This window comes from Benincasa hispida, chromosome 2 (genome assembly GCF_027475165.1).
Source record: "Benincasa hispida cultivar pf3 chromosome 2, pf3_genome.v1.1, whole genome shotgun sequence".
Lineage (NCBI taxonomy): Eukaryota > Viridiplantae > Streptophyta > Magnoliopsida > Cucurbitales > Cucurbitaceae > Benincasa > Benincasa hispida.
Genome location: NC_143479.1, coordinates 35,532,580 through 35,560,450, shown reverse-complemented (window position 1 = coordinate 35,560,450; position 27,871 = coordinate 35,532,580). Strand labels below are relative to the sequence as shown.

Sequence of the window (27,871 nt, the reverse complement as noted above, 5' to 3'; positions counted from 1 at the left end):
AAGTTGATGGGTGAAGACAAATTTGATATTATATTCTAACACTCTCCTCACTTGTACGCTTGAAATATATAGAAGACCCAACAAAATCAATATTAATTGGGAAGAAAATAACATTGCAGGGGTTTGAATATAGCACCTCCTAGACCATTAAATCTCCTTTGACCCAAAAGCTTAAGTTGATGGGTGAAGGCACATTTAATATTATATTCTAACAATAACCATAAAGGAACAACATAAATCTAAGAAACAAAAGTATTCCAAAGGTAAATATATAAGGAGCACCAAGAAGAAGCCTTCAACTGAGCTAACTCAAAACGATCAATCCAAAAAAGAGACTTGTCATGATTCCTCTCTAACCATGATTTAGGTACAATTGCTTTCACCCCATTAATCCAAGAAAGCAGCTTGTTGAGATAGTTCTCTTCTGAAAATATTGGAGAAGACCCAATGTAGATTTAAGATCTCAAGCAAATTGGCCCAACAGATTGCAGGCTTGATGCATTTTCTGGGAATTTTCTTCTGCAAAATATCTGAAGAACTAAGGCAATCCTTTAACATAGTCCATAAGAAAACATTAATTCCCTTTGGGCTTTTAGACTTTCACAGGGCTCTAAGAATCTCTTTCTCCAAGGCCAAACAGCACATTCAAGACATCAATCATTGAAAGCTTTAAACTCAGCCAGGCAAATGGTCCCCAAATCATCATGAACTTTCTAGTAGAAGAACCAATGCATAGGATTCTGTAGTAAATCTACCAAAGAGAGTTCAAGCCAACACAAATGGGAGATGCATGCGACGAGGTAGCTTTATTACTCGTATCCTCAACAAAAAAGATATCCTTCTTGCACCAAATACAAAAACAATAATCATGAATACATCTGTTCAACGAGATTTTGAAGAAATTTAATTCGTTGAATTTGAACTTTGTATTTGTATTGATTTTTAGTATAAGTGAGTAGAATCTCAAGTACACGTTCCTTTGATGCCTTTCTCTCGAATGTTACAAGAAATTGAAGTCTTCCAAATCTTCTTGGAGCTTCAGCCTTAAGTCTTTAGGAACTTGGAGGGGAGTTTTAGCCTCCTAAGCCTTCGATCTTTAGATCTTTAAAGCTCGGGAGCTTCAGTGTTGAGTTCTTCAAAACTTGAGAGTCTTGGTTTTCAGTTCTTCAGAGCTTCAAAGATTAAGAACTTTGGCATTCAGAACCTCAGAGCTTGAGAGCTTCAATCTTCAGTTCTTTAGAGCTTGGAAGCTTCCGTCTTTTGAGCTTGAGAACTTGGGAGCTTAAGTCTTCAGAACTTGAGGGCTTGGGATTTTCAATCTTTAGAGCATGAGAACTTGAATTTATGAAACAAAACAAAAGGCTTGAGGGCTTGAAAAACTTTGATCTTCACAGCTTTAGAGTTTGAAGAGCTTCGGCCTTCAGTTATTCAGAACTTGAGGGTTCCGGTCTTCAAATCTTCAGAACTTCGATTTTCAAATCTTGAGAGTTTCGATCTTTGAACACTATGTTTTTTCTCTACCTAACTCAAAGCATACCTTTCTCAAAGCTCCAGGTCATCCTCCCCTCCTCCTCTCCCTACTCCCTTTGAACACTCTGTTTTTTCTCTACCTAATTCAGAGCATACCTTTCTGAGAGGTTCCACAACCAATTCGAGGGAGTTCTCAATAGACAAAGGGGATGTCCTCCTTGATTCGCCCTTCAGCATGAGTAGTGAAGAAGAGGATTGGGCAAGATCATATGGTTTTTCAGAAGAAAAAAGAAAAGAAGACCCTATAGTTCCAGACTTGAATCCCCTGTTTCAGACAGAGGATGACAACCTTTCAGAGGCAGTTGGCTCAGTTTTTCCAGCCATTCCAAGTGACCTCCCAGCTCACCTAACCTCAATTGTCACAGATTGTCATCTCATCTTGGATTATCGACTAGTAGTTGAGGCTATAACCCTTCCTTTAAGCCTGAATTATGAGAATTGTGTCGTGGAATACTAAACGCCTGAAAGATGTTAATAAAAGGTTAGCTCTCAAGCATTTTCTAAAGAAAATTAATCCAGCAGTAGTTCTAATTCAAGAATCAAAGAAAGATAGCTTTGAATTGAGCTTCATCAAAACCTTGTGGAGTTCTAAAGATATAGGATGGGAATTTGTGGAATCTTTTGGTTATTCAGGTGGACTATTGACTTTATGGGATAAGAATTTTATCTCTGTGGTTGAAACTTTGAAAGGGGGGTATTCATTATCAGTAAAGTGCATCACTGCTTGCAATAAGACTTGTTGGATCACTAATGTCTATGGACCAAACGATTACAAAGAAAGAAAATTCATGTGGCCAGAACTTCTATCTCTTTCATATTATTGTGTAGAAGCATGGTATATCGGGGGAGACTTCAATATCACAAGATGGGCGCATGAAAAATATCCTTTGAGCAGAAGCACTAAAGGAATGAGGAAGTTTAACAACTTCATAGACCAAGCCGATCTTTTGGAGATACGGTTGGGAAATGGCAGCTTCACTTGGTCTAGGGAAAGTGTTTCAGCTTCAAGATCTCTTTTAGATCGATTTCTCATCTCCAAAACTTGGGACGAGTTGTTTGAAAATTATAGAGCTAATAGACAAGTCAAATCCTTCTCAGATCACTTTCCAATTTTGCTAGAAGCTGGGTCATTCCCCTTTTAGATTTTGTAACAGCCGGTTGTTTAATAAGGAGTGTGTCAAAATCATCGAATCAGTTTGGTCAAACAGTAAAATTCAAGGGTGGGCTGGTTTTGCCCTTAATCAGAAACTGAAATGTGTAAAGGCAGCAGTAAAGGAATGGCACTCTAAATTCCAAGAAGATCAAAGAAGGAAAGAAGAGGGATTGTTAAAAGAAATAGAAAAATGGGATGCTCTTGCCGACTGTTGTACCCTTACTAGTAGTGAATTGGCACTTAGATTCACTTTGAAGTCAGATTTAATGTCTCTTTACAGATTGGAAGAAATTAATCTAATTCAGAAAAGTAAGTTGAATTGGTTAAAGTTGGGAGATGAAAAACACAAGTTTTTTCCATAAGTACTTAGCTGCAAAGAAGAGAAGAAATTTTATTGTTGAATTAGTAGATGATCAAGGGGTGCCAACAACTTCTTTTCAAGAGATTGAACATTTAATCCTGAATGCTTACAGCAACATCTTCCTTAAGTCCCCGGGTTTAAGGCATCTTCCCTTGAACCTTGATTGGTCTTGTATCAACTCAACTCAGAATGCAAGCTTACAAATCAAGTTTTCACTTGAAGAAATCAAGGCTGCTGTAAGGAAACTTGGAAAATGTAAAAAACCCGGACCCGATGGATTCACAGTGGAGTTTCTGCTGAAATTTTGGCACCTGATCAAGGAAAATCTGCAATCCACCTTTGAAGATTTCTATAAGAATGGTAAGCTTAATGCATGCATAAAGGAAAACTTCATTTGTCTTATTCAAAAGAATAAAATAGCAGTCAAAGTTAGTGATTTCAGGCCAATTAGCTTAACATCAATGATATATAAGGTTGTTGCAAAGGTGCTGGTTGAAAGATTAAAATTGGTAATGCCTAGCATTATAGCTTCTTCCCAAAGTGCCTTTATTGAAAGAAGGCAAATTTTAGACCCCATCCTCATTGCTAACAAAGCCGTAGAAGAGTATAGAGTGAAAAAGAAGAAAGGGTGGATTCTCAAACTTGACTTGGAAAAGGCCTTCGACCGTGTTGATTGGGATTTCCTAGAAAAGGTGTTGAGAAGCAAAAACTTTGGTCAGAAATGGATAGATTGGATTATGGGTTGTGTTAAAAATCCAATGTTTTCAGTTTTCATCAATGGTAAACCAAGGGGAAGAGTGGCTGCCACAAGAGGCATTAGGCAAGGTGATCCCCTTTCACCTTTCCTTTTCCTTCTTGTAAGTGAAGTTTTAAGTGCTTTGGTGACCAAGATCATTCAAGCCGGTCTATATGAAGGTTTTGTGGTTGGCAAAGATAAAATTCAGATCTCCATCCTTCAATTTGCGGACTATACGCTTTTGTTTTGCAAGTATGACAGCAACATGCTTGCAAAACTAAAGCAAACGGTGGAGTTTTTCGAATGGTGCTCAAGGCAGAAGGTAAACTGGGATAAATCTGCCCTTTACGGTATAAATGTGGATGAAAATGAATTGTTATCCACGGCTGCTTCATTAAATTGTAAGGCAGATCAGCTTCCAATCCTTTACCTTGGGCTGCCTTTAGGTGGATACCCGAAAAAACTGTCTTTTTGGCAACCAGTTTTGGACAGCTTTCAAGCCAAATTGGACAAATGGAAGCGTTTCAATCTCTCTAGAGGTGGTAGGGTCACATTATGCAAGTCAATTTTGTCTAACCTCCAAACGCACTTTATGTCCATATTTATATTGCCGGATGGAGTTGCTTCAAAATTGGAGAAAATCACGAGGAACTTCTTCTGGGAAGGGCACAATGGCAGTAAGCTAAATCATTTGGTGAAGTGGGCTTTGGTACAAAAACCAATGACAGATGGAGGCTTCAGCCTTGATGGATTTAAAACTATGAATTTAGCACAACTTGCTAAATGGGGCGAGAGATTTTTCAAAGAGGAAGGCTCATTTTGGGGGCAAGTTATCAGAAGCATTCATGGCACGGATCCTTTTAATTGGCACACGGCAGGTAAAGGGGGTAGAAGTTTGAGAAGCCCATGGATCAGTATTTCTAAGTCTTGGCTAAAAGTTGAATCGTTGGCCACTTTCAAACTTGGAAATGGCAGCAAAATTGCATTTTGGATGGACCCTTGGGTGGGAGTGACTCCTTTCAGTTCCTTATTTCCAAATCTCTTCCGAATCTCCTTGTTTCCAAATGGCTTGGTTGCCGACCATTGGGACAATAGTTTGGCTGCTTGATCAATCACCTTTCGTCGATTGCTTAAAGAAGAGGATATCATCTCTTTTCAAGATTTGCTTGGAGTCATTGCAACAAGGAAAGTTTCAGAAGTTGTTGATAGTAAGGTATGGTCTATTTCAGCCTCGGGACTCTTTACGGTCAATTCACTTAGAGTACACCTTTCCCACTCCTCCCTAATGGATAAAACTCTCTACTCGGCCCTATGGAAGACTTGCAGCCCGAGAAGAATTAACATTCTAGTCTGGATAATGCTTTGTGGTCAATTGAATGTAGCCTCGGTGTTGCAAAGCAAGCTGGCCGCCAGCTATATCTCTCCTTCAATATGCCCTATGTGCCTAAATTGGTCAGAAGACTCCCTCCACCTTTTCTTTGTTTGTTCATATTCAGCTTGGTGTTGGAATAAGTTGCTGTCCTTCTTCAACATTTCATGGGTTATGAGTAATGACTTTAAGGGCAACTTGCTGCAGCTTTTAGTTGGTATAAATCTACACAAATCCAGCAGTTTATTGTGGTTGAATGCAGTCAAGGCTCTGTTGGTTGATCTTTGGTTTGAAAGAAATCAAAGGGTATTCCTTGATAAGGCTCTTGGCTGTCAAGATCGATTCGAATCAGCCCGTCGGCTAGCTTCTTCTTGGTGTATCCTATCCAAGCACTTTAATGCCTATAGTTTATCATAATTCAATCTCAATTGGAGGGTGTTTGCCTCCCTCCCAAGTGATGGGTTTTAGTCTCTTCAGCATCCAGCGGTTTTCTTAGATTTTCATTGATTTTTCAGTCTGTTTATTTAAGTATTAGCCCCGATGTTTGTTCCTTTTGGGGAGTGTAATGCTTTCTGCTTTTCTTTTAAGCTAGTCTTAGTTTATCTTTGGATATGATGAGGGCGCTAAGGAGGTGTCAACCTAGTTGAGATGCTCGGGTGTGCTAGCTAACCCGTTTGGTATTCGGTTGTTATTTAACTCATTGTATAATCCTCTTGTACCTTGGGCTTTTGCTCGATATTCTCTTATATCAATGAATTGTTTCTTTTTCCAAAAAAAAAAAAGAAACCAAAGAGTGTTCAATGGGAAGGAAACTCCTTGATTTGCTCGTTTTGAGGCGGGCAAAACTCAACGTCTCTCTTTGGTGCTCCCTTTCTAAATGCTTTGAAGCCTATTCTTTGCAAGACATAAGCTTAAATTGGCAAGACGTTCTTTCATATGGAAGATTAACTGAAGATCGGTGATAGTGACAGCAGCTTTTCTTTTCTTAGTATTCTTAACTGTCCTAATTTCCTTGATGTACTATAGGTCTTTGTAGCTTAGTTCTTTGCAACTTCAATTTGTGAAGTTTTTCCTTGTATTGTCTCATTAGAATACTCTTTTGTTAGCCTTTGTCGGCTTTTCATCTTTGGTGGATATGATGAGGGTGCTAAGGGGGTGTCAACCTAGTTGAGATGTCCAGGTGCACCTACTGATCCTTTGGTTTTTTGTTTGGTTCTTTGTTTTAGCCTTTATTCACAAAGTACTCATCTCTTGTACTAAATTTTACTGATTAATAAAGACTGTTTCCTTTTCAAAAAAAATATATATAAAATATAATATGAACACATTGAGGGTAAAAATATATAACATCCCTCACCCACCAACTGAATAAATATTATGCAAAAATTTAGGTGGTTATAAGTTATTAGAAAACAGTTCAAAACTAAAAGAAAAATCTTGATCCACCCAAACCCCCTTAACTCCACTAACCGACATGACCTTTTTTTATTTAAAAACTTCTCAAGCCTCAGGAAATCGACTAATAAAAAAAGGAACATAATAAATTCATGTACCTTTACACAACTTAGAAAATCAGTATCAAAAAGGAACACGGAACCCACAAGACCACACCGCTCTTGAACTCGAAGCAACTGCAAAAAGAACTTGATGATTCGATGAAGCTGTTGGCAGAAGGTGATGCCTTTTAGAGAGAAGCCTTGGAGAAGAAGCAAAATCGTGAAGTAGAAGAGTCAAGAGTGACCATTCGATGAAGGAGAAGAAAGAAGCACAAAGGAAGAAATCAAAGCGGTGGTTCTTGTGGTTAAGTAATTGAAATCTTCCTTAACATGGGCTTCATGGGTTGTGGATCAAATAGTTTTTTTTAAATAATAATAAATAAAATATAATTTGGCGCTCGCCCATCACAAAGGTGAAGGCGCACCGAGGCGCCAAAAGGCATCAAATGGTGATCGCCTCTTTTAAGAGCCTCACCTAGACATCACAAGAGGCGCAAAGGCTCTTGGGCACCTCGCCTGTCGCCTTAGGCGTGCGCCCGGGGTCACCTCAACAACATTGCTTTTGTCCAATAGCATGTTGTATTTTTCCAATTTGGAACTTTGGCACATTAATACTTTGTCCTTTGTATGTCACTTCCAGTGGGAGTGTTGATCTTCTATTTAGCCATGTTTACGTTTTGTAGTTCTTGGATATGGTGTTGGTGCTAAGGGGATCAACCTAGTTGAGATGCCTGGGTGCACCTCTTGATCTTTAGGTTCTTTTTTATCATTGTATCCCTATATTGTACTTTGAGCATTAGTCTCTATTCACTAATTCAATGAATGAGGCTCGTTTCCATTTAAAAAATAAGAAAATAATAATTATAATTATAATAATAAATAAATAAATAATAAAAAATAACCCCTTTTTCATTTCATCAATGAAAAGTTATGTTTCCTTTCCAAAAAAAACAATCGAGCTTCCCATTTACATCCCAATGGCCTATTTAGAAGGCAAGAAAAGGAAGAAAAAAAGAAAGAAAAAAAAAAACCCCTCATTCGCTAAATCATAAAGACAAAAGAAAATGTTTTCATACCTTTTATACCAAGAGAAATCGTTGGGTATGCTTGCCTTGGCATTTTTAAGATGATCAAGTTGAACTAAGACATCAAGCAATTTCAGCATTGACCTAAGGTGAAAAAGTTTAGTTAGAATTTAGAAATATTGAAATTGACATAAAATTAAAATTTCCCAACATTAGGGGATAAGTGATAGTGTAATTATATGTTAGAGGAGCTTGAGTTCAAAGTTGACATAACACACCAGAGATGAGTAACTGTGGGGCCATTGATGCGCCTCTCCGGCCTCGAGAAACGTTGCATATCAGCAGCAAGCTGCATAAAAGATAGCCTACATAAATGGGTAATTTAAATTAATAATAATGGAACAATTCACTAAATGCAATACCTTCGATGCGGCTGATGCTTGCCATCTTTGAATTTCACGTAGACGACTCATTTCCAAATCCAAAACTTGATACGTTTCCAAATATAGGTCAGCTTGACTTTGCTTCATAGATTCGGGTAGCTGCCAAAAAATTTTAAACCAATAAGCAAAGTTTTTGGAGAAATTATTTTCTTATTGAACATAGGAAACGGTTACAAGAAAATTTAGTATGACAAGAATTTAAGAAAACAAAATCTAACTCAGAGGATATATACGCAGAAGCCTGGACCATATTCTTTGGCACTGTGAGTTTGCAAGATTCTTTCTTCCAGACGTTTGGTTTGATGATCGCTCAGCATAGAGACATCAGTGTTATGATTGAGGAATCAGCCTTTTGGGAGGAAGGATTGTTTTTTATGGTGTGTTGGGGTGGGGGCGGTCTTACAGGTTTTATAGGATGAATGAAATAGGAGAGTGTTTAGGAGTGTGGATAGAGAACCTTCAGATGTTTGGTCCCTCGTTCGTTTTCATGTTTCTCTTTGGGCTTCGATTTTGAAGGATTTTTGTAATTATCCTATAGGCATTTTGTTACATAGTTGGAGCCCCTTCTTGTAGAGGAAGCTCTCTTTTGGTGGGTTTGATTTTTTGTATGCCCATGTATTCTTTTGTTTTTTTTCTCAATAAAAGTTGTTTTCATAAAAAAAAAAAAGGACAATAAGTGGACTAGATAGGACGGGTTGCTCTGTATATTATGACTCACAATGGTACGGCTTCTAAGCGAGAACACTGCCTTCAGAAAAATTTGAAAAAGCCTTATTCTTCATGCCATTCTTTGTCGAGTTTTTGCTCGAAAAGCCATGGATTCTAACCATGACCCCAAGTGGTGTTCTGCAATGAAAAACAGGTCAATCCATACAAATACCTCCGAGGAATACGAAGAAGTAAGCACCACCTTTACTAGAAGGAAGCCCATTTGATTTTGTTTCACTTTGAGACGAAACTCCATAAAATCCATTTTAGAAGACAAGAGGATCAGCAACGCACCCGAATATCTCAATTAGGTTGGCACGTCCATAGCTCCCTCATCATATCCCAATATTGAAATAATGAAAAGAGTCAAATGTTCAACAAATGATGATACATAATAAGGAACAAAATGAACCATGGTTGGCTTCAATCTACGACATTAGGGATACCGGGCAATGTTGATGACTGGTTCACAGCAATAGAGATAGTTTGTTCATTAAATGAATCATGGCTAGCTTCAATCCATGGGTCCATCTCCTTTATCATGGTATTCATCTCTCTCTTCTTAAAGAAAGCTTCCTCGTATGTGGGTGGTTGGCCTTCATAAATGATATTGACGGCATCATAGCTATGGGAATACAAAGGCGGCTCTTTCCCCATTGTAATCACCAGTTCAATAGAGAAACCTCGCTTGCTAGTAATTTCTTCAATCCATATAACTTGGTGGAGATAGAGAAAAGATTAGGGAATGAGATTTTTAGAGGAACCAAATCCAACCAAGGATCTCTCCAAAAGCTTATTCTTTCACCATTACCAACCTTGAAGGCTGCCAAGGAATCCACTTTTAACCAAAATCTTGAAATATTAATCCATAGGCTTCTAAGGCTGCTGGAAAATTTACCATTGGTATGCCAACCAAACTTACTTCTTCCATGAATGCTTATAATAACTTTCCTCCAAAGTGAGTTGACCTCAAAGAAAAACCTCCACCCCCATTTTGCTAGAAGGCCCTGATTTCTGATTTTCAAGCACCCAATGCCGAGTCCACCATCTTCTTGGGACCATGAAGCTATGCTCCATTTAACCAGATGATTTATTTTGCTTTCGAAATGCCCTTCCCAAAAAAAATCCCTCATTGTTCTTTCTAGAGATTGAATCATCTTTTCTGGCATTTGAAAAAGTGACATATAGTAAGTTGGTATATGAGAAAGAACTGACTTACATAGGGTGGCGCGACCTCCTCTTGAAAGATTGTATCTCTTCCATTTGTCCAGTTTGCTTTGGACTTTGTCGATCACTGGTTGCCAAAAAGCTAATTGTTTAGGGTATCCCCCTAGAGAAAGGCCAAGGTACATAAATGGGAGGTGAACAGCCTTGCAATTTAGGAGGGCTACTTCTGATTGTAACTTGAAATGGTCTATATTGATGCCACATAAAGCTGATTTTTCCCAATTAACCTTCAGCCCCGAACACCACTCAAATAATTCAGTATTTTCTTTAGGTTGCTGAGTTTTTCTTTGTCATCTTGGCAGAAAATTAGAGTATCATCCGCAAATTGTAAAATAGAAACATGAATTATGTCTTTGCCAACAATAAAACCTTCAAACTTGCCTTTTTCTTGAAACTGGGAAAGTAATGCATTTAGGACTTCACTGATTAGTAAAAATAAGAAAGGAGAAAGAGGGTCACCTTGCCTTATTCCTCTTGAAGCTTGAATTCTGCCACAAAGTCTTCCATTTATAAAGATTGAGAATTTTGTGTTAGAAATACAACCCATCATCCACATAATCCATCTTGAGTCAAAATTCTTCTCGACCAGAATTTTTTCAAGAAACTCCCAATCCACCCTGTTGAAGGCCTTTTCTAAATCAAGTTTTAGAATCCACCCTTTTTTTCCCTTGGAATGGTTAGGCTTATTGGCCTGAAATCACATACCCGAGTAGCATCCTTTTTCTTCTGAATAAGGCTGATGAAGTTTTCTTTTATGCATGAATTTAACTCTCCATTATTGTAGAAATCTTCAAAAAGTTCTAGATATTTATCCTTGAAGAAATCCCAAAATTTGAGAAGGAATTCAGCTGTAAAACCATCCGGTCCAGGGGCCTTGTTTTTACCTAACAGATTTAGGGCAGATTTGATCTCTACTAAAGAGAACCTTGCTGTCAACTTTGCATTATCAGCAGTAGAAACTTTGGACCATTTCAGGTTGAAAGGCACTATTCTTTGACCTGGAAACTTGGTATATAAAGTGGAGTAGAAATCTAAGATGAGGTCTTCAATCTCTTTGAAAGAATTGGTTGCTACTCCTTGATCATTTATGAGCTCAGAAATCAGATTTCTTCTTTTTTTGCATCCAAAAATCTATGAAAGAATTTTGTATTTTCATCCCCTAAATTTAGCCAATTCAGCTTACTTTTTTGTCTTAGATTTCTTTCATCTGTTCTATAATGGAAAAAAATTCAGCCAACAACACATTTCTCAAACTTCTGTTTGAATCTTTTAAGCCATAAGCTTCTACTTGTTGATCAATTTCCTTTAATTTTCTTAATAATACTTCCTCATTTGATTTTCTTGCTTTCTCAAACTCTACATGCCAAGTTTTAAGGGCTGTTTTAACTTTTCTTAACTTCATGGAGATGACAAATCCAGCCCAACCTTGCTGAACATCCACTGACAAAGTGTCTTTAACAATTTTACAGTTTTCTACTATGGATAACCAACTGTTACAAAATCTGAAGGGAGATGGCCCCCATTCAAAAGATCCGGCTTCAAGAAGGATTGGAAAATGGTCTGAACATGTTCTTGCCAGTCTTACTACTCCAGTATTTGCAAAGATATCATCCCAAGTATTTGATACCAGAAATCTATCAAGAAGTGAAGAAGAAGCTGGAGGACCTTCTCTTGACCAAGTAAATTGGCCATTTCCAAGGGGGATTTCCAATAATTTTGCTGAATCAATAAATTTATTAAACTTCTTCATCCCTTTTGTTAATCTCCCCGTTGGATTCTTTCTTGAATCCTTCTAGTGATGTTGAAATCTCCTCCAATGCACCAAGACTCACAATAATACCCTGAAAGTGAATATAATTCCGGCCAAATGTGCTTTCTTTCTTTGTAATCCGTAGTACCATAAACATTTGTGACCCAGCTGTCTTCTTGCATAATGTAATGCATGTAATTGATAAAGAGTAGCCTTCCTTAAGAACTTCTGTCATAGTGATCTTACTTTCATCCCACATGGTTAACAAGCCTCCTGAATGACCTTGTGCTTCCACATACTCCCACCGTCTATCTTTGGAACTCCAAATTTCTTCTATGAATCTGATGTCAAAAGACTTTTTCTTGGTTTCTTGGATCATGACCAAGTCCGGATTGACTTTTCTGACATTTCTTCTTACTGCCAATCTTTTGGAGGCATCATTCAAACCTCCAGTATTCCATGAAATGATTTTCATATTGAGTTCTTGTAATTAACCCAAAATCAATCCACTATCCTCTACCAATGTAATCAGGTTGCTGGGAATATCTTCTTTTTCGATGGGCTTAATGCAAGAATTGATGAAACTAACTGTGTTGAGATTTTCTTCAGGTTGGAACAAACAGTGCAAGTCTTGTTGCTGCTCATAATCAAGGTACTCTTCTTCTTGGAGGAAGTCATGGACTAGGCTGCCATTCTCCTCACTGCTAATGCTGAGTAGGGAGTCTTCATCTGAGTCATAGCCTTTGAAAAATTCCGTTGGGGGATCGGATAAGCCTTTTATAAAGGCTACTTGTGAGTCTAGGACTTTGAAATCTTGGAAGGAGAAGGAGCAAGGATGAGAGGGATAAGATACTGACCTGGAAGAGGAGTCGGAAGGTAATTGAACCTTGATGCAACAGTTTTCTAAAATGTCTACATTCAACAGGGAAGTCCAACCGTTTTGGAAGGAAGTTTTCTTCCTTATGAAGTGTTTTCGAAAAGGTTTTAAGATGGAAACCTTGCTTGTATTTTTTGGATTAATTCCAGGTAAGGTAGGGGGAGAGGAAAAGCCACCTAATGAATCTTTTCTCAATGGTTCGTAGGTGTGAAAGGGAAAGGCAGAAAGTGACGATTGGCCTTCTGTATGGGCAGGAAGATCAACTGATGGCTTGGAAACCAAAAAATCATCACACGGAGGGGCTGCATCCTTTAGATGGACTTTTTGTTTGTCCATTAATAAAAAATCTTCTTCCTTTAATGAAATAGACTGTTGGACTTCCTCGAAGGATAAATTTGAATTGGAGGCCGTTGGTATTCCGAGAGAGGAGATTAAAGGGGCCATTGGTAGTGTAGAAACCGTTGGACTTCCTTTGGAATGAATTGGATTTATTATAGCTTCTCTCTTCAATAAATGATACTCCTCTCCTCTTAATGACTCCACTTCTTTCTCTTTCTTATTGTTCACACTAAACCGGTTAGGGAAAAGTCCAGATTGATCTTCACCAATAATAGATTCCGACGGGCTGACTACTCCTCCATCTATCTGAAAAGTCACCGAAGTCAACTTTTTAAATGGGGAAGTTTCTTGACTCTCCTTTTCCGGTTGTTTAACATCTTTCATCGCCGTTTGGGACAAAATTCCCTTTGAAAACAGGGGATTTCTGGAAAAGTTCAAGTGATTGACTGCTATCTTGAGGAAGGACCATTACTCAGCCTCATTTGAATCATATAATCCTTCATCAATCAATACTTGATTAAATCTAGCCTTGTCTATCGGATTTGAGAGATTCTTTTCATTAAAAACCTCTTGGCCTTCTTTGGAGGGTTTAAAAATTCAATATCACCAAAATGAAGAAAGATGCTTCCCCTGTTTTCATCTGAAATTTCTAAAGTTGCTGGTATAAACCCACATAAATTTTTCTTAACTTGAATTCTAGCTTCTGCCACATTTAAGAGGTTTAAAGTTTCTATGGCAATTTCTTCTAATCCACCAAAATAAGCACCAATTGCTTCAAATATTTGCTTGCACCAAAATTCTAATGGTAGATTTTTAATAGAAATCCAACCTCCATATCCTTTAACTACCTTTATTTGCCACACACCTGGATGTTCAATCAAGTCTTCCAAATTCCCTTTTCCAGCTTTAAAAGGGATGATTCAGTTGAAAGAGGAGTGATGAGAATTTTAGACTTAGACCACTGTCTTAGTACCTCTGAAACTTCCTTCCATTCATTGAATTCACAAAAACGGCTGACTACCCACAATTTACTGAAATCTTCTTTGAGGACATCATGATGTTTTTGAACCCAAAAATTAGATTTGCTCTGTTTTTTGGTGTTCTGAAGGGGCAGGGGACTTTGTTTTTCTGGAAAAATAGGCTTAATCATTCTTCCCCTTACTATGTTTGCATAGAAGATTGGGACTGAGCGAGGGTTTTTTGTCATCTGTTCAACTTCAAAGAGGGACAAAGCATCATTTAACAAGGTAAAGAAGGAATACCAATCTGAATTAAGAGTTCCTAATGGAATGTGAATGAAGAACCGTCCTCCAACTGCAGGCCCACTACACATCTTAAAAACCAGTTTGAGTAGATTCTGATTTTAGAAATCTTGGTTACACCAGAAGCATCTTGCCCGCTTTTGACAAAGAAGCTAGATGTTGGAAGTTTTGAAAGGGTCGAGATGTTCTCCACAAACCAAAGTAGCTGCGATTTTGACAAGGAAATTTGCTATTTGGCTTCCACATCTTCAATGATTACTGAACCAGCTTGGATGAGGGCACAGAAGTGGTTGTCCTTAATTTTACAGCTGATGACTTCGACGGCTAAGTTAGGCTTGGAGGAGAGGGTCGATGGATGAGCCATGAGAGATAGATGAGCCGAGGGTCGCAGGTGAGGGTTGAGGTTGGAGGGAATAGGCAAAGCTTGGTCGGAGATGGAGAGAGGGTGGGGAGTTAGGTCGGAATAGGGTGCCAGAGGGAGGGAAGGGGAGAGGGGAGAGAGGAGAGAGGAGAGGATCCCACTCCAAATTACTTCTTCAATTTCCACAAGCACCACTGAATAGTCAAACGCAAAATCACAAACAAACTTTGAACACAAATGGGGTGGCTAAAAGGAAAAATCTGATTTTCTGTCTTCTAAAGGCATTGTCCACCAAAGCTTGTGTGCCTATACACCTCAACAGAATGAGGTGGCTAAAAGAAAAAATCGTCACCTTCTTGAGATTGCATGATCTCTCATGCTATCTACTTCACTTCCATCTTACTTATGGGGGGATGTAGTTTTGACTGCAACTCATCTTATTAATCGAATACCTTCCTGTGTCCTCCAACACCAAACCCCTCTTGAATGCCTCAAGGAGTCATACCCTACCAAGCAGCTTATGCCTGATGTTCCTCTTCGAGTTTTTGGGTGCACTGCCTTTGTCCATAGTCATGGCCCTAACCAAAATAAATTTGCCCCTCGTGCTCATAAATGTGTCTTCGTTGGGTATCCCCTTCACCAGCGAGGTTATAAATGTTTCCACCCTTCTTCCTGGAAATATTTCATCTCCATGGATGTAACGTTCCTTGAGGATAAACCATTCTTTCCCATTAGTCATCTTCAGGGGGAGAGTACTAATGAAGAGACTAATTGGTCCACATCTTCAGTCCCTGCTGACCTTCCTAAACTCCTTCACGAACCCATCCTGAGTGCCCATGACACCGTTCTACCCACTAAACAAGCCCCTTGGATAACCTACTACAGGGAGAATCTCATAAAGGAAATGGTGTCCCCTACTACTCCGTCAGTTCCGGTCCATGAATCTGAACCAATGCAAACTCAAGCTACTACTGGCCCTGGTAATACTAACTTGTGTGTCGAGGATGATATTGTTGATTTGGCTGAGAATTTTTTTATTTTTTTTTTTGGAAAAGGAAACAAGTCTTTTTATTTATATAATTAAATGAGACTAATGCTCAAAGTACAAGAGGTATGTACAAAGAGCATAAAACGTAAAATCTAAGGATCGGGAAGCGCATCCGGACATCTTAACTAGGTTGACACCCCCTTAGTGCCCTCATCATATCCTACAAACTAAACTCAATGAAAAAATTGTTCGATGCTATAATAGACCTTACAATGAATCAATTAAGATACAAAAAGACAGCTTTCAACCAAAACTTCTACAACAAAATACCAAAGAAGAAGAACAAACATTCTAGAACAAGATCACAATACGCTGTAAATCTGAATCCAAAGACTTCAAACTTCTGTCAATCTTCTTGTATGAAGCCCTCCAATTTAAGCTTATTTCTTGTAATGAGTAAGCAGCAAAGGTTTTAGAAAGAGAGCACCACAATAAAGCATAAAGCCTAGCAGCTTCAAAACGAGCAAACCAAGGAGTTTCCTTGTCTTGGAACACTTTTTGATTTCTTTCAAACCAAAGTTCAATGAGCAAAGCTTTTACTGCATTAATCCACAACATATTTGCAGTTTTCTTAAAGATTGGCCCCATAAGAATCTGCTACACATTATTCTTGAATTCATTATCGAAAACCCAAGAAATATTAAAGCATTCAAAAAGAGCTCTCCAACAGTTAGCATAGGCACAGTCAAAGAAAAAATGTTGTAGATCTTCCCCTTCTGTTTTGCATAGAACACATCAATTAGGAGATAAACAGTGATAAGACAGCTTCCATTGTAAAACAAAAGAACAATTAAGTGCCCCAAACAACATGATCCAAACTGTAATACTCACTCTCTGAGGACAGTTGGACTTCCTAAAGCTTTCTGTAGGCAATTATCAAGCGGGGAAGCCAAAGAAAGATGTTTGACCAATGATTTTACTGAGAAAGAATCACTCGGTACAAGAGACCAAGGACGTGTATCTTGGCAATCCTTTATCTCTTTCTTGGAAATAGTAATCAGCAAATTCTGAAATTCTATAATCTCTTCTTCTTTTAAGAGTCTTTTGAAAGTGATAGACCAAGAAGTGTGATGATCTCGATGATTCAAAACTGATCATTTGGGTTGAGAGCTATTCCAAACAAGGTCGGGAAACTAATCTTAAGAGGGATTTTGTTGATTTGGCTGAGAATGACAGGAATGATATGTTAGTTCCAAAAAATAACAAGGTTGCAAGCAGTGATGAGAATTCAACAGAAACACAAGAGGATGAGATTCTTCATCAAGTTGGAAAATGTAATCAAAATCCCATTACATATGAGGAATCAGACAAACTAAAAAGTTATGATCTCTCTCTTAACATACCCATTGCATTGAGAAAGGGCATCGGATCCTACACCAAGTACCCCATGTATAGTTGTATGTCTTACAGTAATCTGTCTTTTGGGTTCAGGGGCGTTCATTGCCAGCCTGGATACAGTAACAATACCGAAAAACATACATATGACTATGGAAATTCCTGAGTGGAAGACTGTCTTCATTGAAGAAATGAGAGCTCTTGAAAAGAATAATATGTGGGACCTTGTTGCTCTTCCTAAAAGGCATAAAACAGTTGGGTGCAAGTGGATGTTCACTCTGAAGTACAAATCAGATGGAACTCTAGACAGATACAAGGCCAGATTTGTAGCAAAAGGGTTTACTCAAACTTATGGGATAGATTATTCTGAGACTTTCTCCCCTATAGCGACGTTAAACACGGTTCGGGTCCGATGTATATGAGCCCCCCAAGTTTTGAAGCTCAGTTTGATCATCAGGTTTGTAAACTCAGGAAGTCTTTGTATGGCTTGAAACAGTCCTCGAGAGCGTGGTTCGATAGATTTACTACCTTTGTTAAGTCCCAAGGTTTCACTCAAGGACACTCTGATCACACGTTGTCAGTATCTAGGAAAATTGTTGTTCTAATTGTGTGTGTTGATGATATTGTCCTGTCAAGAGATGATGCTGCTAAGATCACCACGCTGAAAAAGAAAATGGCTTATGAGTTTGACATCAAAGATCTAGGGAATCTAAAGTATTTCCTTGGAATGGACGTGGCAAGATCAAGGGAAGGGATCGTTGTCTCACAACGGAAATACACTCTTGACCTGTTAAAAGAAACAAGTATGACTGGATGTAGACCTACTGACATTCCTATTGAATTCAATGCGAAATGAGGAGATTCTATTGACAAAGTTTCTATTGATAAAGAGAGGTATTAGCATCTAGTAGGAAAGCTGATTTACTTATCACTAGACCAGATATTTCCTATGTTGTCAGTGTTGTTAGTCAGTTTAGGCAAACAACCTACAAAGAACATATGGAAGCTGTGAATCGGATTCTGAGATATTTGAAAAGCTCACCAAGTAAAGGTTTGATGTTTAGAAAAATTGACAGAAAATGCATTGAGGCTTATACTGACTCTGATTGGGCAGGATCGGTTATTGACAGAAAGTCTACCTCTGGATATTGTACTTTTGTGAGGGGTAACCTAGTTACTTGGAGAAGTAAGAAGCAAAGTGTTGTTGCTAAAAGCAGTGTTGAAGCTGAATACAGAGCTATGAGTTTGGGAATCTGTGAATAAATCTGGTTGAAGAAAGTTTTGTTTGATCTACACCAAAACAGTGTTCTACCTATGAAGTTCAATTGTGATAATAAATCAGCTATAAGCATAGACAATAATCCTGTACAACGTGATAGAACGAAACATGTGGAGATTGACAAGCACTTTATAAAAGAGAAACTAGACAATTGCAGTATCTGTATTTCGTATATTCCATCTAGTCAACAAGTTGTTGATTTTCTCACCAAAGGGTTACTCTGGCAAAGTTTTTATTCATGTGTTAGTAAGTTGGGTCTGATTGACATCTACGCCGCAACTTGAAGGGGAATGTTGGAAATAAAGGGTTTTATTGATAGTTTATAGCCCTAAGGGTATTTTAGTATTTTACTTTACCCTAGGTTTATTTCCTTTTTTATTTTAGGGCTTGCTAGAGCCTATAAATCTGACTTCTATTGTAATTTCCATAGTGTGTTAAAAAATAATAAAAGAGACTCTCTATCATGGTTTTTTCTCCCTGTTCTAGGGTTTTCCACGTAAACCTAGTGTTCTCTATTTTCTATCTTCTAACAGATATGATATAAGAGCTTCTCCCTCATCTACTTTTTCATGAAAAGGACTAATTTTTATGGCTTCCTGATGCGTGGGCTAGATTATGGGATCTTTGGAGAGTGGAATAATAGTGTTTAGAGGTTTGGAGAGGGAACCTTTAGATGTTTTTCCCTTGTTAGATTTCATGTTTCTCTTTGAACTTTGGTTTTGAAGAGAATTTTTAATTATTCTATAGATTCTATTTTGAACAATTGCAGCCCTTTTCCCGCAGTAGCGCAACCAGAGGATGGAGGGGAAAAGAAAAAAGAAAAAACCAACAACAACAACTGCAGCTGCATTCCTTTAAAGGTCTTCCTTTTTAGGGGGGCTTTTCTTTTTCTATGTCATTGTATTCTTTCATTCATTCACAATGAAAGTTGTTGTCTCATCCAAAAACAAAAACAATACAAATATGATTGATGTCAAGAATTGTTTTTAAGGGGGTGGAAGGAAACATCATAGAGCCTTTTAAGGTTGGGTCTAATGAAGTGGCCTTATTGCACCTCCAATTTGGGGATGACACGATTCTGTTCTGCTCCGAGAAAGAAGATTCCTTCTTAATCCTTAATCATTTGGTGGAATTCTTTGAAGCCATGTCTGGTCATAAAATTAACAGGAGCAAGTGTCAAATTCTGGGGATTAACAATGACCAGGAGAAGATGGAGAGTTCGGGTGTGAGGTTGGTTTTTTTCCCTCTTCTTACCTTGGACTCCCCCGGGAGGTAATCCGAGGGCTATGTCGTTTTGGGATCCCATTACTGAGAAGATCCGAAAGAGGCTTTCTACATGGAAGAAAAGTTTCTTCTCCAAAGCAGGTAGGTTAATGTTGATCAGATCGGTGTTAAGTGGTATTCTTGTGTATTACTTTTCCCTTTTCCGAGCACCTAGTTCAATTTGCAAGGGCTTAAAAAAATTAATGAGGGACTTGTTTTGGGAAGGTGTGGATGAAGGGAAGGGTTCTCACTTGGTGAGCTAGGAGGCGATTGGGCATCCTGTGCATCAGGGGGGTTTGGAGATTGGTAATTTAAGGACTCGCAATAGAGCTCTGTTGGCTAAGTGGTTTTGGCGCTTCGCCCTTGAGCCCGAGGCTTTATGGCGTAGGATCATTGTGAGCAAGCACGGTAACCATCCTTTTGATTAGGTGGAGAAAGGGGTTAACGGCACACATCAGAATCCTTGGAAAGATATTTCGATCGAGCTTCCTACTTGTTCTCTTTTTGTTTGGTGTGTTGTGGGGGATGGTAAGGAAACGTACTTTTGGGAAGACTAGTGGGTGGGGGAAATTGCTCTCTCTTCTGTCTTTCCGCATCTTTATCATTTATCTGCCTTTAAAAACCGAACAGTCTCAGATTTCTTGATTTGGTATGAGAACTCTGTGTCTTTTTCTTTTGGGTTTCGCCGTCATTTGTCCAATAGGGAAACAGTGGAGGTTGCCTCTCTTCTTTCTCTTCTAGAAGGGTGCATATTTAGGGAGGGGAGATGGGATGTTCGTACTTGGAGTTTGAATCCTAATGAGGGATTTTCTTGTAAGTCTTTCTTCAGGATGTTATTGGATCCCTCTCCCTTAGAGGTGTGTGTTCAAAGTGATTTGGAGGATTAAGATACCTAAGAAAGTCAGGTTCTTTATTTGTTAAGTCTTGCTTGGTCGTGTAAACACTTTCGATAGGCTTGTTAGGAGAAGAACTTCACTGGTGGGACCTTTCTGTTGTATCCTTTGTCGGAAGATGGAAGAAGATCTGGATCATATCCTTTGGGACTGCCAGTATGCGAGGACTATATGGAGTTTCTTTTTGCAGGAGTTCGATGTGAGCATTGCTGGTCAGGGAGACATTCGTATGATGATCGAGGAGTTCCTTCTCCATCCACCTTTCTGAAAGAGAAGCCATTTTTTGTGGCTTGCTGGGGTGTCGGTTGTTTGGGATATTTGGGGGGAAAGGAATGATAGAGTGTTTGGAGGGAGGGACAGGGAACCTTGTGAGGTGTGGTCTTTGGTGAGATTTCATGTGTCCCTTTGGGCTTTGGGTTTGAAGTTGTTATGTAACTATTCTATTGGTAACATTTTACTTAGCTGGAACCCCTTCCTTTCGTTGGGGTTTTTCTTTGGTGTGCTTGTTTTTTATCGCCGCTGTATTCTTCCATTTTCTTTCTCAATGAAAGCAGTTGTTCTTATAAAAGAAAAAAAGGTTGTTACACTTGTAGAAAGAAGAAGAAAAAAATGTTACCTAGCCTACAAGTTTTCTGCAATAACACATTACCAATGCCATACAGATATTAACTTATCACATACATATGGACCGGTGAACTCTACACATCTTCACATAATATGATCGAGTTTTTGTTCCATGATGCTTACAAATAAAGATGTTCCCTATCAAGAAAATCAAATCCATGAACTGTAGTAATAAGATTACATGTGCAATAGGCAGTATCAAATACTTTCATAAAGCATTTTAACCTGTGGAAGTGCTTTAACACAGCTTCGATATGTATAAAGCACCGATGCCATCTCTTTACCCTCATGAATAAGAGCATTCTGCAAATGAGTAAGTAATATCAGCAAACAGCTTGATTGGAAACATCTTAAATAGATTAAGACATATCGTCAACAAGAAGTTACTCGATTCAATGTAAAGATTGTTCCAATATGCTTGAAGAGACTCGTTTCATTTTCCCAAAAAAAAAAATGCTTGGCGTCTTATCTTTTTTTTTTCTTTAAACTAAACTTCACTGAAGAAATGAAAAGAGGCTAATCCTCAAAATACAAGGAAACAAAAGGTAATAAAAACAAAAATACAAGAAAAATACAAAAGCAATGACATAAGGACTAAGCTAGAAAGACAAAGTCATTTGAATTTATATGCTCGGTTTCTTATCCAGAAATATATATATATATGTATGTATCTATCTATCTATGTATGCATGCATGCATGTATATATGTTCTGATTTTGGAAGTAGTGCTCCCTCCCCCTCAATGTGTAGTAGCTTGTCCTTGAGGAGTTAGGAGTTCCTAAATTATCTCCTTCTTCATTGCCCATTTTTTAATAGAATGTAGAACAGGATGTTGAAGGAGTTTAGCCTCTCGATGTGCTTACCTCTTAAGACAGATTCGATGACCAATATTTGAGGAGTAAAAGATTTTGGGGGAAAAACTATGATTTTTTAGTATTGTACAACTAGACTCTCCTTTGGCTCATTTGAAAAGAATCACCTTTTTGGGTTAATGTTACATTATGTGGCTTCTTGGTGTTGTTCAACTTCAAACCACAAGAAATTATTTTGTAATTATAGTCTTATAATTATATCTTTAGAATGCAAAGCATTTTTGTAAATCCTTGGGTGGGGTTTTTTTTCTCCCAGCTATTAGGTTGTTCTTTTTGTGATTAATACAAATTCTTGATTCTTATCCCAAAAATAATAAAATAAAAAAAATAATAATAAAGAAGTGGCATGCTCTATCCCATATCTTAAATTTACCCTCTGAGAGACAAGACAAGTTGGACATTTCCTAAAACGAATTTAATATTTCTATTGAAGCAAGTCAAATCCATATGAACTTTTTTTTGAAAAGGATACGACAGTTTTCATCAAGGGAATGAAAAGAGAGTAATACTCAAAATACAATGATACATAGAACAAAGAGTAGACAAACCAAGAAATAAATAGATAAATAGAACTGAAAAACCGAAAGTCAAAACAAACAATTACAAAAGAAAGATGAAAGCATTGAAAACCATTAAAATTCTTGTAAAGGGAACACCAAAAAGAAAATTTGAGCCGAGCCAAATTGAAACAAGCATAATGGAGCTTAACAGAAATCTGAAAGACATTTATTGTGGCAAAGTACTACCCATCTCTTGGTGTCTGGCCTGTTGTTCAGGGTGGATCTACTAGGTTTCTTGGCATTTTATTTCTCTAACTATTGATTTGATTGTCTCTCGCATTCGGATTCATGTTGGTAATAGGTCCCTTGGTTGGAATGTGGAATCCTTTGCAATGTTTTTCCTCATTTATTTCATCTTGCACTTCAACCTGATTTTTCAGTGGCAAATGCTTGGGCTGCTAAAACAGAGGCTTGGAATTTGTGTCTTCGCTGCAACCTTAATGATTTGGAGACTGTTGAATGGCTTCTTTGTCCCATATTTTATCATCAATCAGGTTGTGCTCCTTACCTGATTCTTGGTCCTCGTCATTGGACGCCTCTTTGTCCTTCTCTGTTAAATCCCTCCTTGATGTTTTGATTGGGGAGGCTAAGCCCCAATACGAGACCTTAATTTTGTTATTTGGAAAGATTTCCATCCCAAGAAGATTAAAATTTTCCTTTGGGCGCGATTAATACTGTTGATTGACGATCGTCTTCAGTGTCATATGCCTTATATGTCTCTCTCGCCTTCTTGGTGTTCTATGTGTCGGTGTAATTGTGAATCTTAAGATCACCTTTTTGTGATTGCCCTTTTGCTTCCCATTTTTAGCATATCGTCTTGACGGCTTTTGGTTGGTTCTCTGCCATGCTCAAACAGTATTTTTAATATTTTGGCATTTCTATTGCTTTTTGTGGGTGCAAGGATAACCAACCTTTTAATCTTTTTAGCCTGTCTTATTTAGTCTCCAATTGGAAGTGCTTCTTGTGATTGCCTTTTGGCTTTTGGGGTTTCCCCTCTTTCATTAAATCAATAAATGTTTCTTATCCACACACACAAAAATAAAATAAAATAAAACCACCACCCAGAGCATGACTTGAATTTGGTCAGAAGAGTTGGAGACTGAAGAATCCCTAGCTTGTTTTTTAAACCTCCAAAGGGGCTGCTGCAGAAGCTCATCATTAGCAAACTCAAACCACTTCAAAGGGGAGGCTAGCTGGAGGAAGGTGAGGAAGAGGAGTAGAAAGGATAGAGAATCGAGCATACCTTTTAAGATGCCAATACTTTTATAAGCTGCCATTTGTTTATTTGTAAGTTTTTTTTTTTTCTTTTACTTTTGGGACAAGGAATATTGCATAGATGGAAAGATCAAACTGCTCTCGGGAGTCAAAACCCAGATGTAATTTGATCCAATGTTCTCTCTCGGCCAAAAAGATGGGATCTGGTGCATTATGATGGTATGATTGCACCCATCTCGTCCAAAATGACTAAACCCTCAACATGTATGTCTATTCCAAAATTTATTGTCAAGTAGTGGTACAACCTAAGCACAACAATCGACCATCTCCTGTCTAACAGTGGCTGTATCTTCATGCAAACAAACCAAAAAGAAAGGAACTCCCAAAATTACAATAAACCAAATAAACAATGAAGAACAAAGTGCCCCGTGGAGAATCAAACACAATAATCTCAGAAGAAAACTCATGAAATCAAAGAGCCACTGAATGTTCATAGAAAAGAAAAAGGCTATTGTGTTATAAATTATCAAGTTTTAACTTTTGTTTCATATTTTAAAATATGAAAAGAAAAAAGAAAATAATCTTTTGAACAAGAAGCAAATTCAATTGATGAAAAAATATAAAAAGCTCAAGGATACAAACTTTATGGGGAGTCAAAAGAACAAAATACCTAGCCAACCAAAACAACAAACACTGGCGAAATCTCAAAAGAAAGCAAAACAGGCTCTCCAAGAACAAAAGGGCCCAAGCAAACAAAGACCCCAAAAAATGAAAGAAAAAATATCCACAAGGATAGCCACAGCCGCAGGGAACAAGCAACCAAGCACCATAGCCAACCAACAACCCCAAAGAATGTCCAATGAAAAACCATCAAACTGAAGGAAAAAAAAAAAAAAACAAAGGCAGAAATATCACCAAACCGAAGGAAAAAAACAACCGAAAGCAGAAAGACCACCAAAATGAAGGAAAAAACGAAAGCAGAGAGACCACCAAACTGAAGAAAAGAAACAACCAAAAGCAGAAAGACCACCATCGAAGCTATCAAAAGGGAACTCCAACTATAAAATGAATTGGCAGCCGAAAAACAGGAAGTTGCCACTAGAACCCCTCAGAAAATCAGAACTAATGTTTTAGTCGTTTAGGCTTTATCCCATGATAATTTTTTTAAGACAAATTATATGTGTGTGCGTGCGTGCGTGTGTGTATATATATATAAAGATAAAGTAAAAAAATTTAAAAATTTAAAAAGATTAAAAAATAAAAATAAAAAAACCCGGATTCTGCATCAAATTGAAATAGAACTCCTTTAGCAAAAGGAGAATGAAAGCAGAACGATGAACTTGGCTTAAGAGACCTGAAGAAGGCATTGGGTCCAAAACAATAGCTTAAAAGAGGGATGAACCGAAGGAAGAGGATTCCTACAGATCGGATTGCTCATCATCAATCAAAGAACAAAAACCATCTCCAAAGAAGTTTTCATCTTCTCTATAATTTTGATAATCAGTAAGCAGATTTTCTAAAACAAAGTTACAACCACTGAGAAAGGTCTCATTTAAAACTTCATCTCCATCATCCACTGAAGCTTGAATTAAATTTGCATGTGAATGTTCACATAGCAATGAATGAGACTTCTTAAACGCTTGAGACTCGCTTAAATATTCTAGGACATCCTCCACAAGCACTTGACTAACAAAACCAAAATAAAGGCCTCTTGGAAAGGCCATCCATGGGAACCAAAGAATCAGAATAACTCTCCTCAATAAATGAAAAGCTCCACATAAAAGTTTTTGTTCATAGATAAAAGAAAGTAATTTTTGTTCTTAGATAAAAGAATAAACTTTAAATACTTGACATGGATAGTAAACCAGCATACCAACTGATTGAGAGCTTTGGTGTCTTCTGCTAGGGATAGGCGATACGCGGAAACATCGCTATACTCTACAACAATTATTCTATATCAGTTATGCAAATAATGAATCATCTTATATTCAGAAATGCCTTTACAGAAAAACACAAAACATATTATAAAAAATGAATATTTAGAACAAAAGGAGAATGAGAGATCTTCTAACTGTAAACTCGAATAAAAAAAATCACAAAAATTAAAAATTAACTAAAAGTGTGAGCTTTGTGGATCATTACGAGTAACAATAATATCTAATGTGGCTCAATCGAGGACTTCATCCATCCATGGTTCATCTAAGAAGTCATTTGTTAATTTTGTAGTCGAGTTTGATAAATTTCAACAGTATTAAAATCATCAAAAGCATCTTCATCATCTGTGTACGCCTATTACAATGATTGTTGATTCAAGTAACATAAATTGTTGTCTTTTTTCTTCATCTACCTAATGATTCAGAGACTCTAGTGCTACTGATTATATGACAGGTAATTCCAATTTATTTCCACCCTTTTATCACCTACAATCCCTTGCCAATGTTACTTTAGCAAATGAATCAAAATATAATGTTCTTGGATTTGGCATAGTAAACCTCACCCCTCATCTCTTTCCTCTTCATGTGTTGTACATTTACTTCAATTCTCTTTTAACTTGATATTTGTTAGTAGACTCACTCGTGGCCTTAATTTTTATATCTCAATCTATACAGACTATTGATTGCTTCAAGATTATGACATGAGGAAGAATATTGGGAGAGGACATGAATATGGAGGACTTTATACTTTTGATCATCGAGTACCAAAAGTTATTGTGTTCTGGGTTTGTTTCTATTATTCATGTCCATTGTTGTCTAGATCATCCATCTCTCACAATGTTAAGAATGCCCTGCCCCAGACCCAGTTTCAAGATTCGTCTACAATAAATGGTTCCTAATGTCGGTTTTCCAAATTTCATTGTCTTAGTTCGAGATAGAGTCAATAGACGAGCAAGTTCTCCCTTTGAGTTTCATTGATTCTGATATTTCGTTGATTCCAGCTTTACTCTCAATCCATACTTAGTAATTGTCATTGAAAATACCATCGGCATAAATCCTCTATTCTGTTCGACTAAAAAGTTTCTAAAACAATCGTCCCGCATTTGAAGAATAGAAAAAGTTCAATTCAAAAGTAGGAATTCTTGTCAATGCGAAAATCATAGCCGTACTAAATCTAGATGCTCAATGTCCATATACAACTCTAGAAAATGGATACCTATTGGACTCTCAGTTGCGCCTCTCTCAGTTGACACCCAAACACCCGGTCCTTGCAACTCTGGCTGATCATCCTACATCAATTGAAGTCGGAAACTAAGAAATGCAAGCATTCAAAGTTCAGAAGTAAAACCCATGACAGAATTCTCATTTCTGACCAAAACATACTAAATTTAAAGCTAAACAACTGAAATAAGTCTCACGAAATGGATTAGTAGAGCATCGAAAGTCAAATGACCGCCAAAAATAAACAAATGGTGGTTTCTGAAAGTGGTGAAGCATTACCTCAAGGGAGAATGTGGACAACGCAGCAATGGCTTCTTCGACGGGAACAGCCATTAAGGAGTAAAACAAAGAGAGATCTAGAAAGCGGTCGCGTTTAAGATCATATGTATAGCATAGAATCTCGGTCGAAACCGTTCTGCTTCGGTAAACTCACTTTCTTCTTCGTCTCGTTTCGCTGTTGGTTTCTTTGTTTTTACTCCAAAATTTCAGTTGAGTGAGTGCGGTAGGCAGAAATGGAAATTGTGCTTGATGTAGTCGTCGAAAATTAAATCTATTTCAATTAGATTTTTTATAATAATTTGCATTTTAAGTATAATGGTTGAATTTTTTACCCAATTTTTAAAATGGTTGAATTTTTTACTAAATTTTTAAAATAAAAATGTGTTGTTAGTATTATGAATATTATAATAGAAAATGGAGGTCCATTACTTAGTGTCTCAAAGTCATGTGTTACCATTCATGTTTGTTGTCCATGTAATTCCACATGCACTTGTCACTTTGCCTATAAATACTGACATTTGGTGGATCTTAAGAACACACCAACATTGGTGAGAATTCCAATTCCACCAATTTCCATATTATCCAATTTTATGATTTTGGTTATTATATATTTTAATTATTTTATTTTATAATTTTAGTTTTTATTTATTTATTATTATTATATTATATTTTTCATATATGTATTCCCGTTGTGCTCCTCAATTTTCATAA

General features: G+C 37.5%; 1 protein-coding gene across 1 annotated transcript in view; it reads right to left on the bottom strand.

The window, feature by feature from the left end:
- The window catches only part of PIR121 (transcription activator), a 93,973-nt gene extending 66,570 nt beyond the window's left edge, over positions 1-27,403 (bottom strand). The window contains exons 1-7 of the mRNA XM_039022792.2: positions 27,161-27,403; positions 26,877-26,949; positions 25,600-25,664; positions 21,305-21,382; positions 8,093-8,212; positions 7,949-8,019; positions 7,722-7,814 (exon numbers count right to left, since the gene is read on the bottom strand). Of these exons, the coding sequence (XP_038878720.1) occupies positions 7,722-7,814; positions 7,949-8,019; positions 8,093-8,212; positions 21,305-21,382; positions 25,600-25,664; positions 26,877-26,949; positions 27,161-27,214 (554 nt within the window). The 5' untranslated portion in view covers positions 27,215-27,403. The remainder of the gene's footprint in view (positions 1-7,721; positions 7,815-7,948; positions 8,020-8,092; positions 8,213-21,304; positions 21,383-25,599; positions 25,665-26,876; positions 26,950-27,160) is intronic.
- Positions 27,404-27,871: the final 468 nt, after the last annotated feature.